This window comes from Rhincodon typus, chromosome 18 (assembly GCF_021869965.1).
Source record: "Rhincodon typus isolate 14 chromosome 18, sRhiTyp1.1, whole genome shotgun sequence".
NCBI lineage: Eukaryota > Metazoa > Chordata > Chondrichthyes > Orectolobiformes > Rhincodontidae > Rhincodon > Rhincodon typus.
The window spans coordinates 13,568,942-13,581,872 of NC_063349.1; the positions used below are offsets into that span (position 1 = coordinate 13,568,942).

Here is a 12,931-nt window from a genome sequence, read left to right on the forward strand (position 1 = left end):
CCCGACCCCGGGGCGGAGACCCCCCGGGAGCATCCCCGACCCCGGGGAGGAGACCCCCCGGGAGTATCCGCGACCCCGGGGCGAGGACCCCCCCCCGGGAGTATTCCCAACCAGGGACGGAGACCCTCGGGTACCTAGAAACGTACTCAGTTCTTGTCCCACTTTTAGACTTAATTAAACATTTGTAAAAATTAATATCCATTAGCAAAGTTAAAGCAAACTAGTCGTAGATCTTCAAGTTAGCTCTGTATCCCTTTGGAAACTTTGGAGGCATCACTCTCAAATGAACTCTGAAATTAGACGTCTCGGGCCTTCTGGAATTCAACCACATTGCATACAAGCATCCAAGATATATAACGTCCCATTCTGGCATTATGTCGTTCTCTTACTGAACCAATCTTTTTCTTCTTGTTGAACAAAGTATGAAATGGTCTAAGAGTCCAAAAGCAGAGAGTGGTGGCGATCAGTTGTTTTTCACTCTGAAGGCATGTATACACTTGTGTCCCTGAGCACTTATTACTAGAACAATTACTCTTCAATATATATTGATAGCCTGGACTTTGGTATATAGGGCATATTTTTTTAAATGTGCCGATTACTGAAACTCTGAGATGTAGTGAGGAGAATAGTAACTTCAGGAGGCCACAGTTGGATCAGTGAACTGGTGAAGCACGGAGAATATGCAATGCAACACAGGAGATTGAGAAGTGATGCTATGTTATAGGAAGAATGAGGAGAGGCGATATAAATTAACTTAATTTCAAAGGGGAAATTAGGAGTATACATACATAAATCTCAGATGGCAGGACAAATTGGGAAGGTTACTAAAAAAAAGTAGATTGTTTAACTTTATAGGTGTGACCATGGAATAGAACATGTCAGAAATTTAGGTAAATAATTATAAATTATAACTAAGTGACCAAGTAAAGTATATATCCAATTCTGGCCACCAAACTTTCGGTAGGAAGTCAAAACCTGAAAGGGGTTGGAGGAAAAAAATGCTATAACAGTACATGGGGGAGGCGAAGGGGGTTCTGAAATAAATAGGGAGAGAGGGGGAGGCGGATAGAAGATGGATAGAGGAGAAGATAGGTGGAGAGGAGACAGACAGGTCAAAGAGGCGGGGGTGGAGCCAGTAAAGGTGAGTGTAGGTGGAGAGTTAGGGAGGAGATAAGTCAGTCCAGGGAGGACGGACAGGTCAAGGGGGTGGGATGAGATTAGTAGGTAGGAGATGGGGATGGGGCTTGAGGTGGGAGGAAGGACAGGTTAGGGAGGCGGGGACGAGCTGGGCTGGTTTTGTGATACGGTAGGGGGAAGGGAGATTTTGAAGCTTGTGAAGTCCACATTGATACCATTGGGCTGCAGAGTTTTCAAGGACCGCAACTTCACCCCATCGGTGGTCGAGAACGCCCTCGACCGTGTCTCCCGCATTTCCCGCAACTCATCCCTCACACCCCATCCCCACAATAACAACCAAAACAGAATCCTCCTTGTCCTCACGTACCACCCCACCAACCTCCGGATCCAACGCATCACCCTCCGACACTTCTGCCATCTGCAATCCGACCCCACCACCAAAGACATTTTTTGCTCCCCACCCTTATCTGCTTTCCGGGGGGACCACTGTCTCTTGACTCCCTTGTCCGCTCCACACTCCCCTCCAGCCCCACCACACCCAGCACTTTTCCCTGCAACCGCAGGAAGTGCTACACCTGCTCCTACACCTCTCCCCTCCCCCCCTCACCGCCATCCCAGGCCCCAAGAAGACTTTCCACATCAAGCAGATGTTCACCTGCACATCTGCTAATGTGGTATACTGCATCCGCTGATCCCGTTGTGGCCTCCTCTACATCGGGGAAACCAAGCATAGGCTTGGGGACCGCTTTGCGGAACACCTACGCTTGGTTCACACTAGACAACTGCACCTCCCAGTCGCAAACCATTTCAACTACCCCTCCCATTCCTCAGATGACATGTTCATCCTGGGCCTCCTGCAGTGCCACAACGATGCCACCCGAAGGTTGCAGGAACAGCACCTCATAGTTCGCTTGGGAACCCTGCAGCCCAATGGTATCAATGTGGACTTCACAAGCTTCAAAATCTCCCCTTCCCCAACCGCATCCCAAAACCAGCCCAGCTTGTCCCTGCCTCCCTAACCTGTCCTTCCTCCCACCTATCCCCTCCTCCCACCTCAAGCCCCGCCCCCATCCCCGACCTACTAACCTCATCCCGCCCCTTGACCTGTCCGTCCTCCCTGGACTGACCTATCCCCTCCCTAACTCCCCACCTACACTCACCTTTACTGGCTCCATCCCCGCCTCTTTGACCTGTCTGAATCCTCTCCACCTATCTTCTCCTCTATCCATCTTCTATCCGCCTCCCCCTCGCTCCCTATTTATTTCAGAACCCCCTTCTCCTCCCCCACTTCTGAAGAAGGGTCTAGGCCCGAAACGTCAGCCTTCCTGCTCCTCTGATGCTGCTTGGCCTGCTGTGTTCATCCAGCTCTACACCTTGTTATCTCAAATTCTCAAGCATCTGCAGTTCCAACTAATCTCTATAACAGTACAAGGGACTTTTTAAAAATTAGTTTATGAGATGTGGGGGGTGTTGTCTAGGCCGTGATTTATTACCCATTCTTATTTGTGGTGGTGAAAGTGGGTGCTGAGCTACCTCATTGAGCCCTTGCACTCCTTGGGATGTTGTGCCATCCACAGTGCTGTTAGAAAGGGAGTTCCAGGACTTTGACCCAGTGGCAATGTTAGAACAGCAAATTTAGCTTCAAGTCAGGATGGGCAATGGAAATTGCTGGTGGTGGTGTTCCTATGCCTTAGCCATTCTAGGTGATCGAGCCTACAGGTTTTGAAACTACTTGATGAGTTCTGCTTGTAGATGGTACATATTGCTGCTTTTGAGCATCAGTGGTGAAGGGAGTGGACATTGAATGTGGTAGATGGAGTGCCAATCAATCAGCTGCTTTGTCTTTTGTAGTGCTAAGTCTTTTGAATGTTTTTGGATCTTCACCCATCCAAGCAAGGGAAGAGTATCGCATCTTTTTTTTCTTTTATCTTTCTTTTTTAATTCATTCATGGGATGTGCGTGTCACTGGCTAGGCCAGCATTTATTGCCCAGAGTAAATGAAACAATTTCGAAGAAGTTCTGAGGAATGGTCACTGGACCCGAAACATTAGCTCTGTTTTTACTTTCACAGATGCTGCCAGACCTGCTGAGCTTTTCCAGCAACTTTGTTTTTGTTCCTGATTTACAGCATCCGCAGTTCTTACAGTCAATTTGTATTTTGTATTGTACAAAACACATGTAGAAGAAGAATCATACCAGAAATAGACCTTTTAAAGAAGTCTGGATTGTTTATTCCTATTTCCTACGATTTAAAGGTATTAGATAAATTGACAAGTTTATTCTGTAGCAGGACAAGTCAGGAGTAAGAAGAATACATTTCTCTTGCCTGAATGAGTGTATCTTCCCACAAAACCCTCAAACATTTCAATGCATCACACACTATCCACCAACTTAAACATTCACTCCCTCCACCACTGGTGGACTGTGGCTGTAGTGTGAACTATCTACGAACTGCAGTTCAGTAACTCACCAAAACTTCTTCAACAGGAAATTTCAAACCTGCAAACTCTACCATTTGAAAAAACAAAGACAAAAGGCACATGGAAAACCATTACCTGTAGGTTCAGCTATGAGTCACATGTCATCCTGACTTGGAAATATCATGCTGTTCTTTCACAACTACTGGATCAGAGTTCTGGAACTTCATCCCTCAAAACACTGTGAAGTATATGCGTCATATGGACTACAATAGTTTCAGAAAGTAGCTCCCCACACTTTCTCAAAGGAACTAAGAATGTGTAAATTGAAGGACCCATATCATGAGGAGCAAAAACAGAAGTTGCTGGAAAAGCTCGGCAGGTCTGGCAGCATCTGTGAAGAGAAAATTAGAGTTAACGTTTCGGCTTTGGTGACCCTTCCTCAGAACAGTCACCAGACCCGAAACGTTAACTCTAATTTTCTCTTCATAGATGCTGTCAGACCTGATATCTTTTCCAGCAACTTCTGTTTTTGTTCCACATTTACATCATTTGCAGTTCTTTCAGATTTTATTGGACCCATATCATGAAATTAATTTAAAAAAAAATTATTAGGCCGAACTCAGTATTATAAAAAACGCCTTTCTATTTTGTGCAGACAAATGGCAGAAAATGAAGACCATAACCAGGGAGCTGAAGAACAAAACATTACATCTGAGCAAGACAAGCACACTTCCGAACATGCCATAAAAATTCATGAAGTGTCAGATGAGGGCCGTTCTGAAGAGTCTGCAGATGGAATAGATGGTACAAAATCCAGAGAATATATTGTTGAGTTACCTTCAGGTAAAATCGCATTTTAAACTTAACTTTTACTTACTTTTAAAATCTTAATTGTGTAATTTTTTGGGATAATAAACTGTTATGTTCCTGCTGTGCAGAATCAATTGACATCTTTAAAAATAAGATATATACTTGTAAAATGAGAACCAGATTAGAAAGGGGGATTAAAAGGCTAAATCTTCCACAGCTAACAAGCTTGTCAAGACCAAATGCAGTACTTCACTTCTTTTATTTTTACACCAGGCAAGGTACAGATTTTTTGCTATTTTTTTCTTAACTTTCCTATGTCTTTCCTCCTTCACAATGCTACTGCAGTTGGAAATAAATAACTACCACATGATGTTTCCTTACCCATCTATACCGTAACTAATCATTGGTGCAAACATTATGCTTCTGTTCAGCTAAGAATGCTAAAGAAATTGAATGTCCTATGATAGAATACTACTGATTTATTTAGCTTTATGCACTATATTGAATATTAATACTGTAATTGCTAGTGTCTTCACAATAAGTTTCATATTGGAATTGTGATAAATTCTCTTTTTCAAATTGATATGAGTCTTCATTTTCCTTTTTCAATTAATTTCCCTATGGCCATTTCTTTATTCCCCTTTATTCATTCAAGGGATGAGGGCGTCGCTGACCAGGCAGCATTTATTGCCCATCCTAATTGCCCAGAGGCAACCACATTGCTGTGGGTCTGGAGTCGCATGTAGGCCAGACCAGGTAAAGATGGTAGTTTCCTCCCTTAAAGGGCATTAGTGAACCAGATTGGTTTTTCTCCAACAATTGGCAATGGGTTCATGGTCATTGTTAAATTCTTAATTCCAAATATTTTATGAATTCAAATTCCACCATCTGCTGTGGTAGGATTCAAACCTGGATCCCTAGAACGTTACGTGAGTCCCTGGATTAACAGTCCAGCGATAATCCCACTAGGCCATTGCCTTTCTTATGCAACATATCTTTTCCTGGCAGAAACAAATATACATTTCTCATCCTACAGCAGATGTATGTCATCGATAAAGGATGGCTGTGTGAGAAAAGCAGAACCTTCGTGTATTTCAATTGGGGAAATTATTGAATAGATTTTTCAGAGGACTTTTAATGGACAGAGTAATATGGCTTAAATTGTTTTCATTGGCTGTAGTAGATTTGTGGCTTTTCATTGTTTCAAGGCCTAAATATTGGCTAATATGAAAAGCTATCCAATTTTAGTTGATTTAAAGGATACACACATCTGCTCAACTAAATGGAGAAATATCAAAGTTTGCTGTTCTACAAGTTTCAGGTGGTGATGCAGTGAGAAACGCTATAAAAGCACGAGGAACACATTGATAAACTAGTAGTTTGGGCAAAATTTAGCAGATACAGTTCAATATAGAAAAGATGTGAAGTGTTACACTTTGGAATTAAAAATAGAGAAATGGAAAATATAGTAATTTGAAGTGTCAGTTAGTTCAAGAGGGCAAGTTGTTACTTTTTTTTCTCAATTTCCTCATTGTATGAACATGGCTTGTTGTGATGGTCCAGTCTGCAACTCTTTTCTCATTGCTAAAGTGGAAGACATAGCCAAGTATACATTTTGGAGCTTCCTAACCCTAGGTTGGAGCTCACATTTTAGGATGTAGCTTTGAAAGAAAGTTATTTCTGAGTTCTTTGCTAAATTAAATGTACCATTTGTTGATTGGAATCCATTTTAAACGACAGGCCGGTGGGTCAAGCCTCTATCCCACACAGATTTAGGTGAAAAGTTTACAAAGTCAGTCTGTCTCTGGCTATTTTTAATTCTTTTTCAACTAACAAAAAAAGCCTGGATTGCTAAAGCATCAAGTAATCAAACTAGAATGAAAATATTCTTCTGTTGTAAAACTATTCAATATGTTCAAAGAAAATGTAAATTTTATTTTTTTGTTTTCTTACCCAAAGATACCTAAGGATGTTCATGTGCTCACTTTCGAAATTATGCTTGCTTTATGTTTGCATTTTATATAAATTAGTTTTAGATCAAAAAGTTACAACTCATTTCAATAGAGTTTGTATTAATCCACACCTATGAAGAGGGGAGAACAGTAACTTGTGTCGTAGTTAATGTTCACTGTTACGAAGTAACCAGCCTTTGCTTAATTCTCTGTATCATGCAATTATTTAATTACAAATTGTGCAGAGCAAATAAATAGGAGTGACATTGAACAATGAACTTAAGGAATATCTAATTCAAAATATACGGAAATCCCCAAATGCAATATTAAAATGACAGATGAAAATTTCCATACCATGAAGAATTGCAGCTCAACGGCTCTACTAAATACATTGATCCTGAGATTAAACATTCAAAGGAATAGTGAATTTGAGTGCCAACATATATTGTGTCATTCCATCTAACACCATGCACACAATCTAACTACATGCTAATCTACTGTGGCTTTACATCATTTGCTTCCTATCCACCTGTACGTGTGATAACCTAATTTATTTCTCCTTTTCATATTGAATATTGAAATATCACAATATAAACGCATTGACTTTTGTAATAGTAGGTTCTGAATTTACAGGGTATGATACGGGAGCAACTTCAGTATCCACAGCTAGTTTGATTGATGAAGAAACAGTAAATAAAACATCAGAAGAAATTATGTCAATAGAGAGTCCTGAAGTTATCAATCCAACAGGTATTGTTGATTGCTAATAGAAAAAAAAGTGTTCACAAACTACTGAAGTCTTATTTTTAAAATTACTGTTGAAATTTCAGTTTAAAAGCAATGAATGTGTTGGCATGAATGGCAGATATGTTAATACATCTATTAACATTAATATTTTCTCACAGTTTTTGTGATTTTTCAATTGCATCCTTTTGGACTCTACATATCTTGTTTCATGCCCTATTCAAAACTGGATGCATGTGTTGTTTTGAAGTTATTCTCCTTATTACAGCATAACTATCTGCAGTAGATGCTCAAGTGCATCTCAAAATAGCTCACTTAACCTTTCCAAGATCATATACCCTTCTTTCAGTGCACCACCCCTTACCAAAAAGAAAATGACCAACTTGGAAAGCTTATGTAGTATTGTGGATGCAAATATACAACTCTGGAGATGTGACTGTGCAATTGTTGTCAATTGATTTTGATGCTATCATTCCATTATTTTTATTTAAAATGAGGGGGGAATAGATTTCAGTCACGTTTGAAGAGATAGGATTTTATGGGCCCTTTAAGGTAATTAGGAAAATAACAAAATGGTCTTGTGAAAATTCCAGAGGGCTCAAATATCATGACTGAACGATCAACATTCTTGGGTAGAAAAGAAACCAAAGGGTAAACGGTAACCCCACACCAACAAGGAACAAGATACATAAAACAGAAACAGAAATTGCTGGAGGAGCTCAGCATGCCTGGGAGCATCTGTGGATAGAAAGCAGAGTTAATGTGTCAACTTGTGACCTTTCTTCAGAGGAATCTGTTCTGAAAAAGGGTCACTTGACTCAGTAATCCTTAGAATCCCAATAGTGCGGAGAAAGGCCATTCAGCCCAACAAGTCCACACCGACCCTCCAAAAGGGCATCTCACCCAGACTCATGCCCCTACCCTGTCCCTATAACCCCGCATTTCCCAAAGCTAACACTCCTAACCTAAACATCCCTGAAAACTATGGACAATTTAGCATGGGCAAACCACCTAACTCACACATCTTTGGACTGTGAAAGGAAATTGGAGGACCCAGCGGAAATCCACACAGAAACAAGGAGAGTGCTCAAACTCCACACAGACAGTCGTCTGAGAGTGGAATCAAATCCAAGTCTCTGGCACTGTGAGGCAGCAGTGCTAACTACTCAGCCACCGTGCCTCTGCTTTCTCTCCACAGATGCAGCCAGACCTGCTGAGTTTCTTCAGCAATTTCTGTTTTCGTTTCAGATTTCCAGCATTCGTAGTTCTTTGTTTTATTTTAAGGAAGAAGATATGGTAGGAATATATATCTTGTAAAGCTTCAGGTAAAGAGACATGGAGATGTGGTGATTTACCATGTGTGAATTTTGCTCAAATTGTATTGGTGGCACAAAAGATTCCGAAATTTTAGAATCACAGAGAACTATGACGGCATGAGAGTGATGGGTGTGTGGGCCTCAGTGCAGTAGGAAGCACAAGCTGAGAAGTCCTGGAATCTCTGAAAATTGTAGGGTGGGGAGTCTGGCAAAGATACCTTCAGAATACTCAATTTGGTTGTGTATGCCCATTAACTGTTCACACTAATTTTTTGTATGATAGGTTTTTTAAAATTGGTATTGTTATACTATTCACTTCCCTGCCTTCTACCTCCCCCATCCAAAAGCATTCCAAGAAGCTTAAAGGTAGGGCAAAAAGAATGACAAGGAACTGGTGCTGCAAGGGCCAGTAAGAAGGATAAAAGTAGAAGAAATAGGGATAGGCATTCTGTCTCTTAACTTACATTAAAGCAGGGTCACTTGCTTTGTTCTTGTAGTTGGAAAGTAAGATGTGCACAAATGTAAATCCAGCTGATTCTTTTGCCTCTACTTTAGGTGAGAAATCAGTAAGATGAGACTTCTACACATATGTACACATATGAATTCTTCAATTCTATAGGGAAGTGTATAATCTTGTAAATTTTTTGTGATAACATGCTCAATAACTCAGGATGCAATTTATTTAGTTAGATCATGTTTTATCTCAATGACTTTCAATGGTCAAGCATTTATTCTATTTATATTGCAACCTAATTGATCTCACTCATTTGGAGCAGAAGAAGGTCTTGAATCCCCAGAACAAAATGTTGGGGAAAATCCTGTAGGTGAAGTCACAGCTGTTGAAACGGTGGTAGAAAAGGATGTTACAACAGAAGACACAGCATCAGCAGGTGGTGCTGACATGAGCAAACCAGGTAATTTGACATTTTTACAGATTGTAATATGTGCAGCATCTTACAGGGGTCTGAATGAAGTTGGCTTTAGTGGCAGAATCCTATGAGATGTTTGGCAAGGCTTATCTTGACATTTGGAGCATCTCGATCCATCATAATGCTTTTTATGAATGCTGTAGCAAGATTCTCACTAGGCAGCAATAATTTGTCTATTGACTGTGATTAAAGCTTGTTAAATATCTTGTTGATGGTGTAGCGCACCTCATTACCCTTCAGCTTTCTATTTTATCAAATGTACTAAACAAGCAAGACGTCAAGAAAACTTAACATGGAACCCAAGTCTGGTGAATGCAGCTCACCTCTTGCTCCAAAGGACCTCATGTTGGATGCTGGGCACCAACATCTCAGGGTGTGCTCAATGGGCACAAGCCACATTCTATATTCACAGACACTGGCATCTAACATGTTCCAGCTTCTAAGAAGCTTCTGAGACGTTGCCAAACCACTTACAGGATGCTTCTGCACTTCAATATGGCGTCTTGGGGAGCAACAGCAGCTATCATTATAATGTACAGCACAGTGACATGCGCCCAACTCACTCGTGGACTGGATCAAGCTGTGTCTCTTTGGGCTCTTTGCTCATTGTCAGAATGCACAGTCACTCTGAGCCTACATAGATGCCCACAAAATTCCTACTTTGAAAAACTTTTCCTTATTACTTCTGTCTTGCCTTGCCATTTAGCGCTGACATAAAGGAAGGAAGCTTGTCATGATTGTCAGCATGTCTCAGTCAAGTCAAGGGAGATAACCTTTGCTCAGGGGCCCAACACAATGAATTCAATGACAGTTGGGAATTAAGAGTCTAATGATGACAGTGAAACCATTATCAATGGTCAGGAAAAACTCATCTAGTTCACTAATGTCTTTTAGGGAAGGAAACAGCCATCCTCACCTGAGCTGGACTACATGTGACTCCAGCAATGTGGTTGACTCATAAATGTCTTCTGGATTGGGCAATAAATGCTTGCCTAGCCAGCAATGCCCTCATCTCATGAAAGAATAAAGAAAAAGTCAGGGTGTTCTGCACATAAGAGCTGAGGAGCTGAATGTCAGGCACCCTGCCACTTGACTGAATCTTTCTTATTGTGGTCTGTTTTCCTCCTGAAATGAGAGAGGGAGGGAGAATGAGACAGAGAGAGAGATATAATTTTTAAGGGAGATGTAAGTTGGTAATACAACTATTACTTTTGGTGCTGGCAGGCTGGGTCCTGGGTAAGTGATTAGGCAGTGCTGAGCCAAGCAGCATTAGTCATTTTGGGGTTGATGAGAGTGACTGAGGGCATATATTGCAGGCATTAATGATAGTCGTAGAGCATGCGCCTTATTGGGAGGTCAGTAGAGTAGCAGAGGTGGAGTGAGTGTGAGGGATCAAAGATGGTAACAGTTAACGCTGGCAAAGTGGAGAAGGTCATTGAACATCCTACAGTGTTGTGCATTCCTCTGAATAGCTAAGACTGTACCAACCCAGGTGCCAGGCTGGCATGGTCTGGTGTTGTGACCTCTAGTATTGATCCTTGAGGAAGTGGAAGTTCTGTCTTTGCACCACCCCAACTAGAAGGACCTCCAGGTCACTGCGCTCAAAATGAGACACCTGTTTCCCCCATCTGCCATGTCAAGGACAAAATGTCAAAAACAGTGCAGGGCAGCTCCAGACTTGTCTGGATGCGTAATGATTTTTTGAGGATGGTGTGAGTAGAAGGGATGCCGGTGAATTCCATATATGGACAAACTCAACTATCTCTTTAAAATAGGACCCAGTCCCCTTTCTCCAACCACTTTGTGAACAGTGTTTAGACTTCTTTGCTAGTCATCTTGTCCAGCCTAACTTGTTAGTGAGAAGAAACCATTTTAACTGACATCCTTATCAGTAACTGAGTCTCAGTGCCAATATCAGTGTCAGAGTCACTGGTGGGTTCTCAATGATCCCACATCTTTTACCTTTCACATTTTCAATGGTACTGTTAGCCTGGCATATTTGCTAAGTTCCTTTGTTACAAACACCATGTGTTCCTGTACAGTCTCAATTAGGTCAGGGTCACCAATTTTGTAAGTTTTTAGAAGTCTTATAATTCAAACTCAAATACCGCTATGAATTTGTTCATTTGAAATTTATAGTCTTGAAAAAGGAAGCATTTGCAACCACGACTCAATGATTGATACCCTTGAGCTTATGTCTCAAGGTTTCTTAATTTGGTGAAGTCTCCAATAAATCAGACACTTACTTATTGCTGTTTACTTTTTTCCCCTTGGAGTAATTTGTTCTAATTGATTTTGACTATGTTGTGTTTGAATGTTTAGAAACAGTTTGTGTCACCTTTTACTTTAAAGGCCGAGTTAATACAGAATGAAGCAGTTTCTTGCAAATTGTTGTAAAGGGTATGTTACTGTCTAAATGATTATACAGATGCAAACTAAAATCCATTGTTACAAAGTTAGCTCTAATACAATTGTTATACTTCTAATACATGAATACAAGGATTTTTTGAGAAAGGGCTAATAAGCCAGAAGAATACTGTTTCTGTCTTATTGAAACAAAGAAGTCTGGATCTGAAACTTAACAGAACCCTGATGCTTGCAGCTGTAGGTCAACATATTAGGTTATTGTCTTTACCCTGTTTGCAATCCCATGGCACATTTTTAGCAAATGAGGCTAAGCAGTCACATGATTTTACAGTAATAAAACCTTTATTGGCTCTACTTAAACAGAGTATTACAATATTGTATAGATCAATGAATGTACTTTAATTCTGTGTTTATGACTAAACTAAAGTGTATCAAGAAATGTTAGTTTCCTTACTAATCTTCCCAATGATGGGGAGAGACTAATCTTCCCAATGATAAGGAGATAATACAGATCAGTTCTGATCTGATTGAATAGTAGAACAACTTCAAGGGATAGAAGGGATTTTACATTTGACAAAAAACATGTAACATTCTCTTGTCAGGTATCCACTTGCCATGAAGCTATTCCCCAAGTCGTATGCAAGAATGGTACAAGTTCATTGACTTCTTGATGTTCCCACCTTTCTTCTAAATCAAAAAAAAACTGGTCTCTATTTGGCTGTGACAGATAACACCCAAAAGAGTTTTAAAAGTTTCTTGGATGTGGAGTATAGGAGAAATGATTTACAGGCCAATTAAGTACCATTTCACATTAGTTTGCAATGGATTTTCCAGTTCATAAATATCTACTGTATTCAAACAGCAGTGTGCCTAATCAATATTTATTTGTAAGTAACATTTTCGTTTGACCTCTTCTGTTTCCTCTTTGAACTGCTCTAAACCAATGAACGCAAATAAAGAGATGGCAAGAGAAGGGCTTATAACTGTTGACTGTACCAAAATTGGAACAGAAAACTCTTTAGAAGCTGAGTCTGAGCAATCAAATATGAAGTCAGAAGGTAATGTACCATTTTACTTGATAGCAAAATGTTTTTACCTTTTTCAATTTTATTACATTTTCAATTATTAACCAAGTTTATAAGAATTGTGCGCTTGAATCTATAGTGAACTACTCTTATTCAGTCACTATTGTTCTATTTCGTCATTTCTTCAAAACATAAAGTATATGACATAGTTTTCTTTTTTGCCAATTATTT

At 40.3% G+C, this 12,931-nt stretch overlaps 1 protein-coding gene across 2 annotated transcripts in view; it reads left to right on the forward strand.

The window, feature by feature from the left end:
* The window catches only part of iqub (IQ motif and ubiquitin domain containing), a 49,726-nt gene that overhangs the window by 274 nt on the left and 36,521 nt on the right, over nt 1-12,931 (forward strand). For both annotated transcript variants that reach the window (XM_048607393.1, XM_048607394.1), the window contains exons 2-5: nt 4,213-4,400; nt 6,953-7,069; nt 9,156-9,293; nt 12,635-12,733. In XM_048607393.1, the coding sequence (XP_048463350.1) occupies nt 4,217-4,400; nt 6,953-7,069; nt 9,156-9,293; nt 12,635-12,733 (538 nt within the window). In that variant the 5' untranslated portion in view covers nt 4,213-4,216. The remainder of the gene's footprint in view (nt 1-4,212; nt 4,401-6,952; nt 7,070-9,155; nt 9,294-12,634; nt 12,734-12,931) is intronic.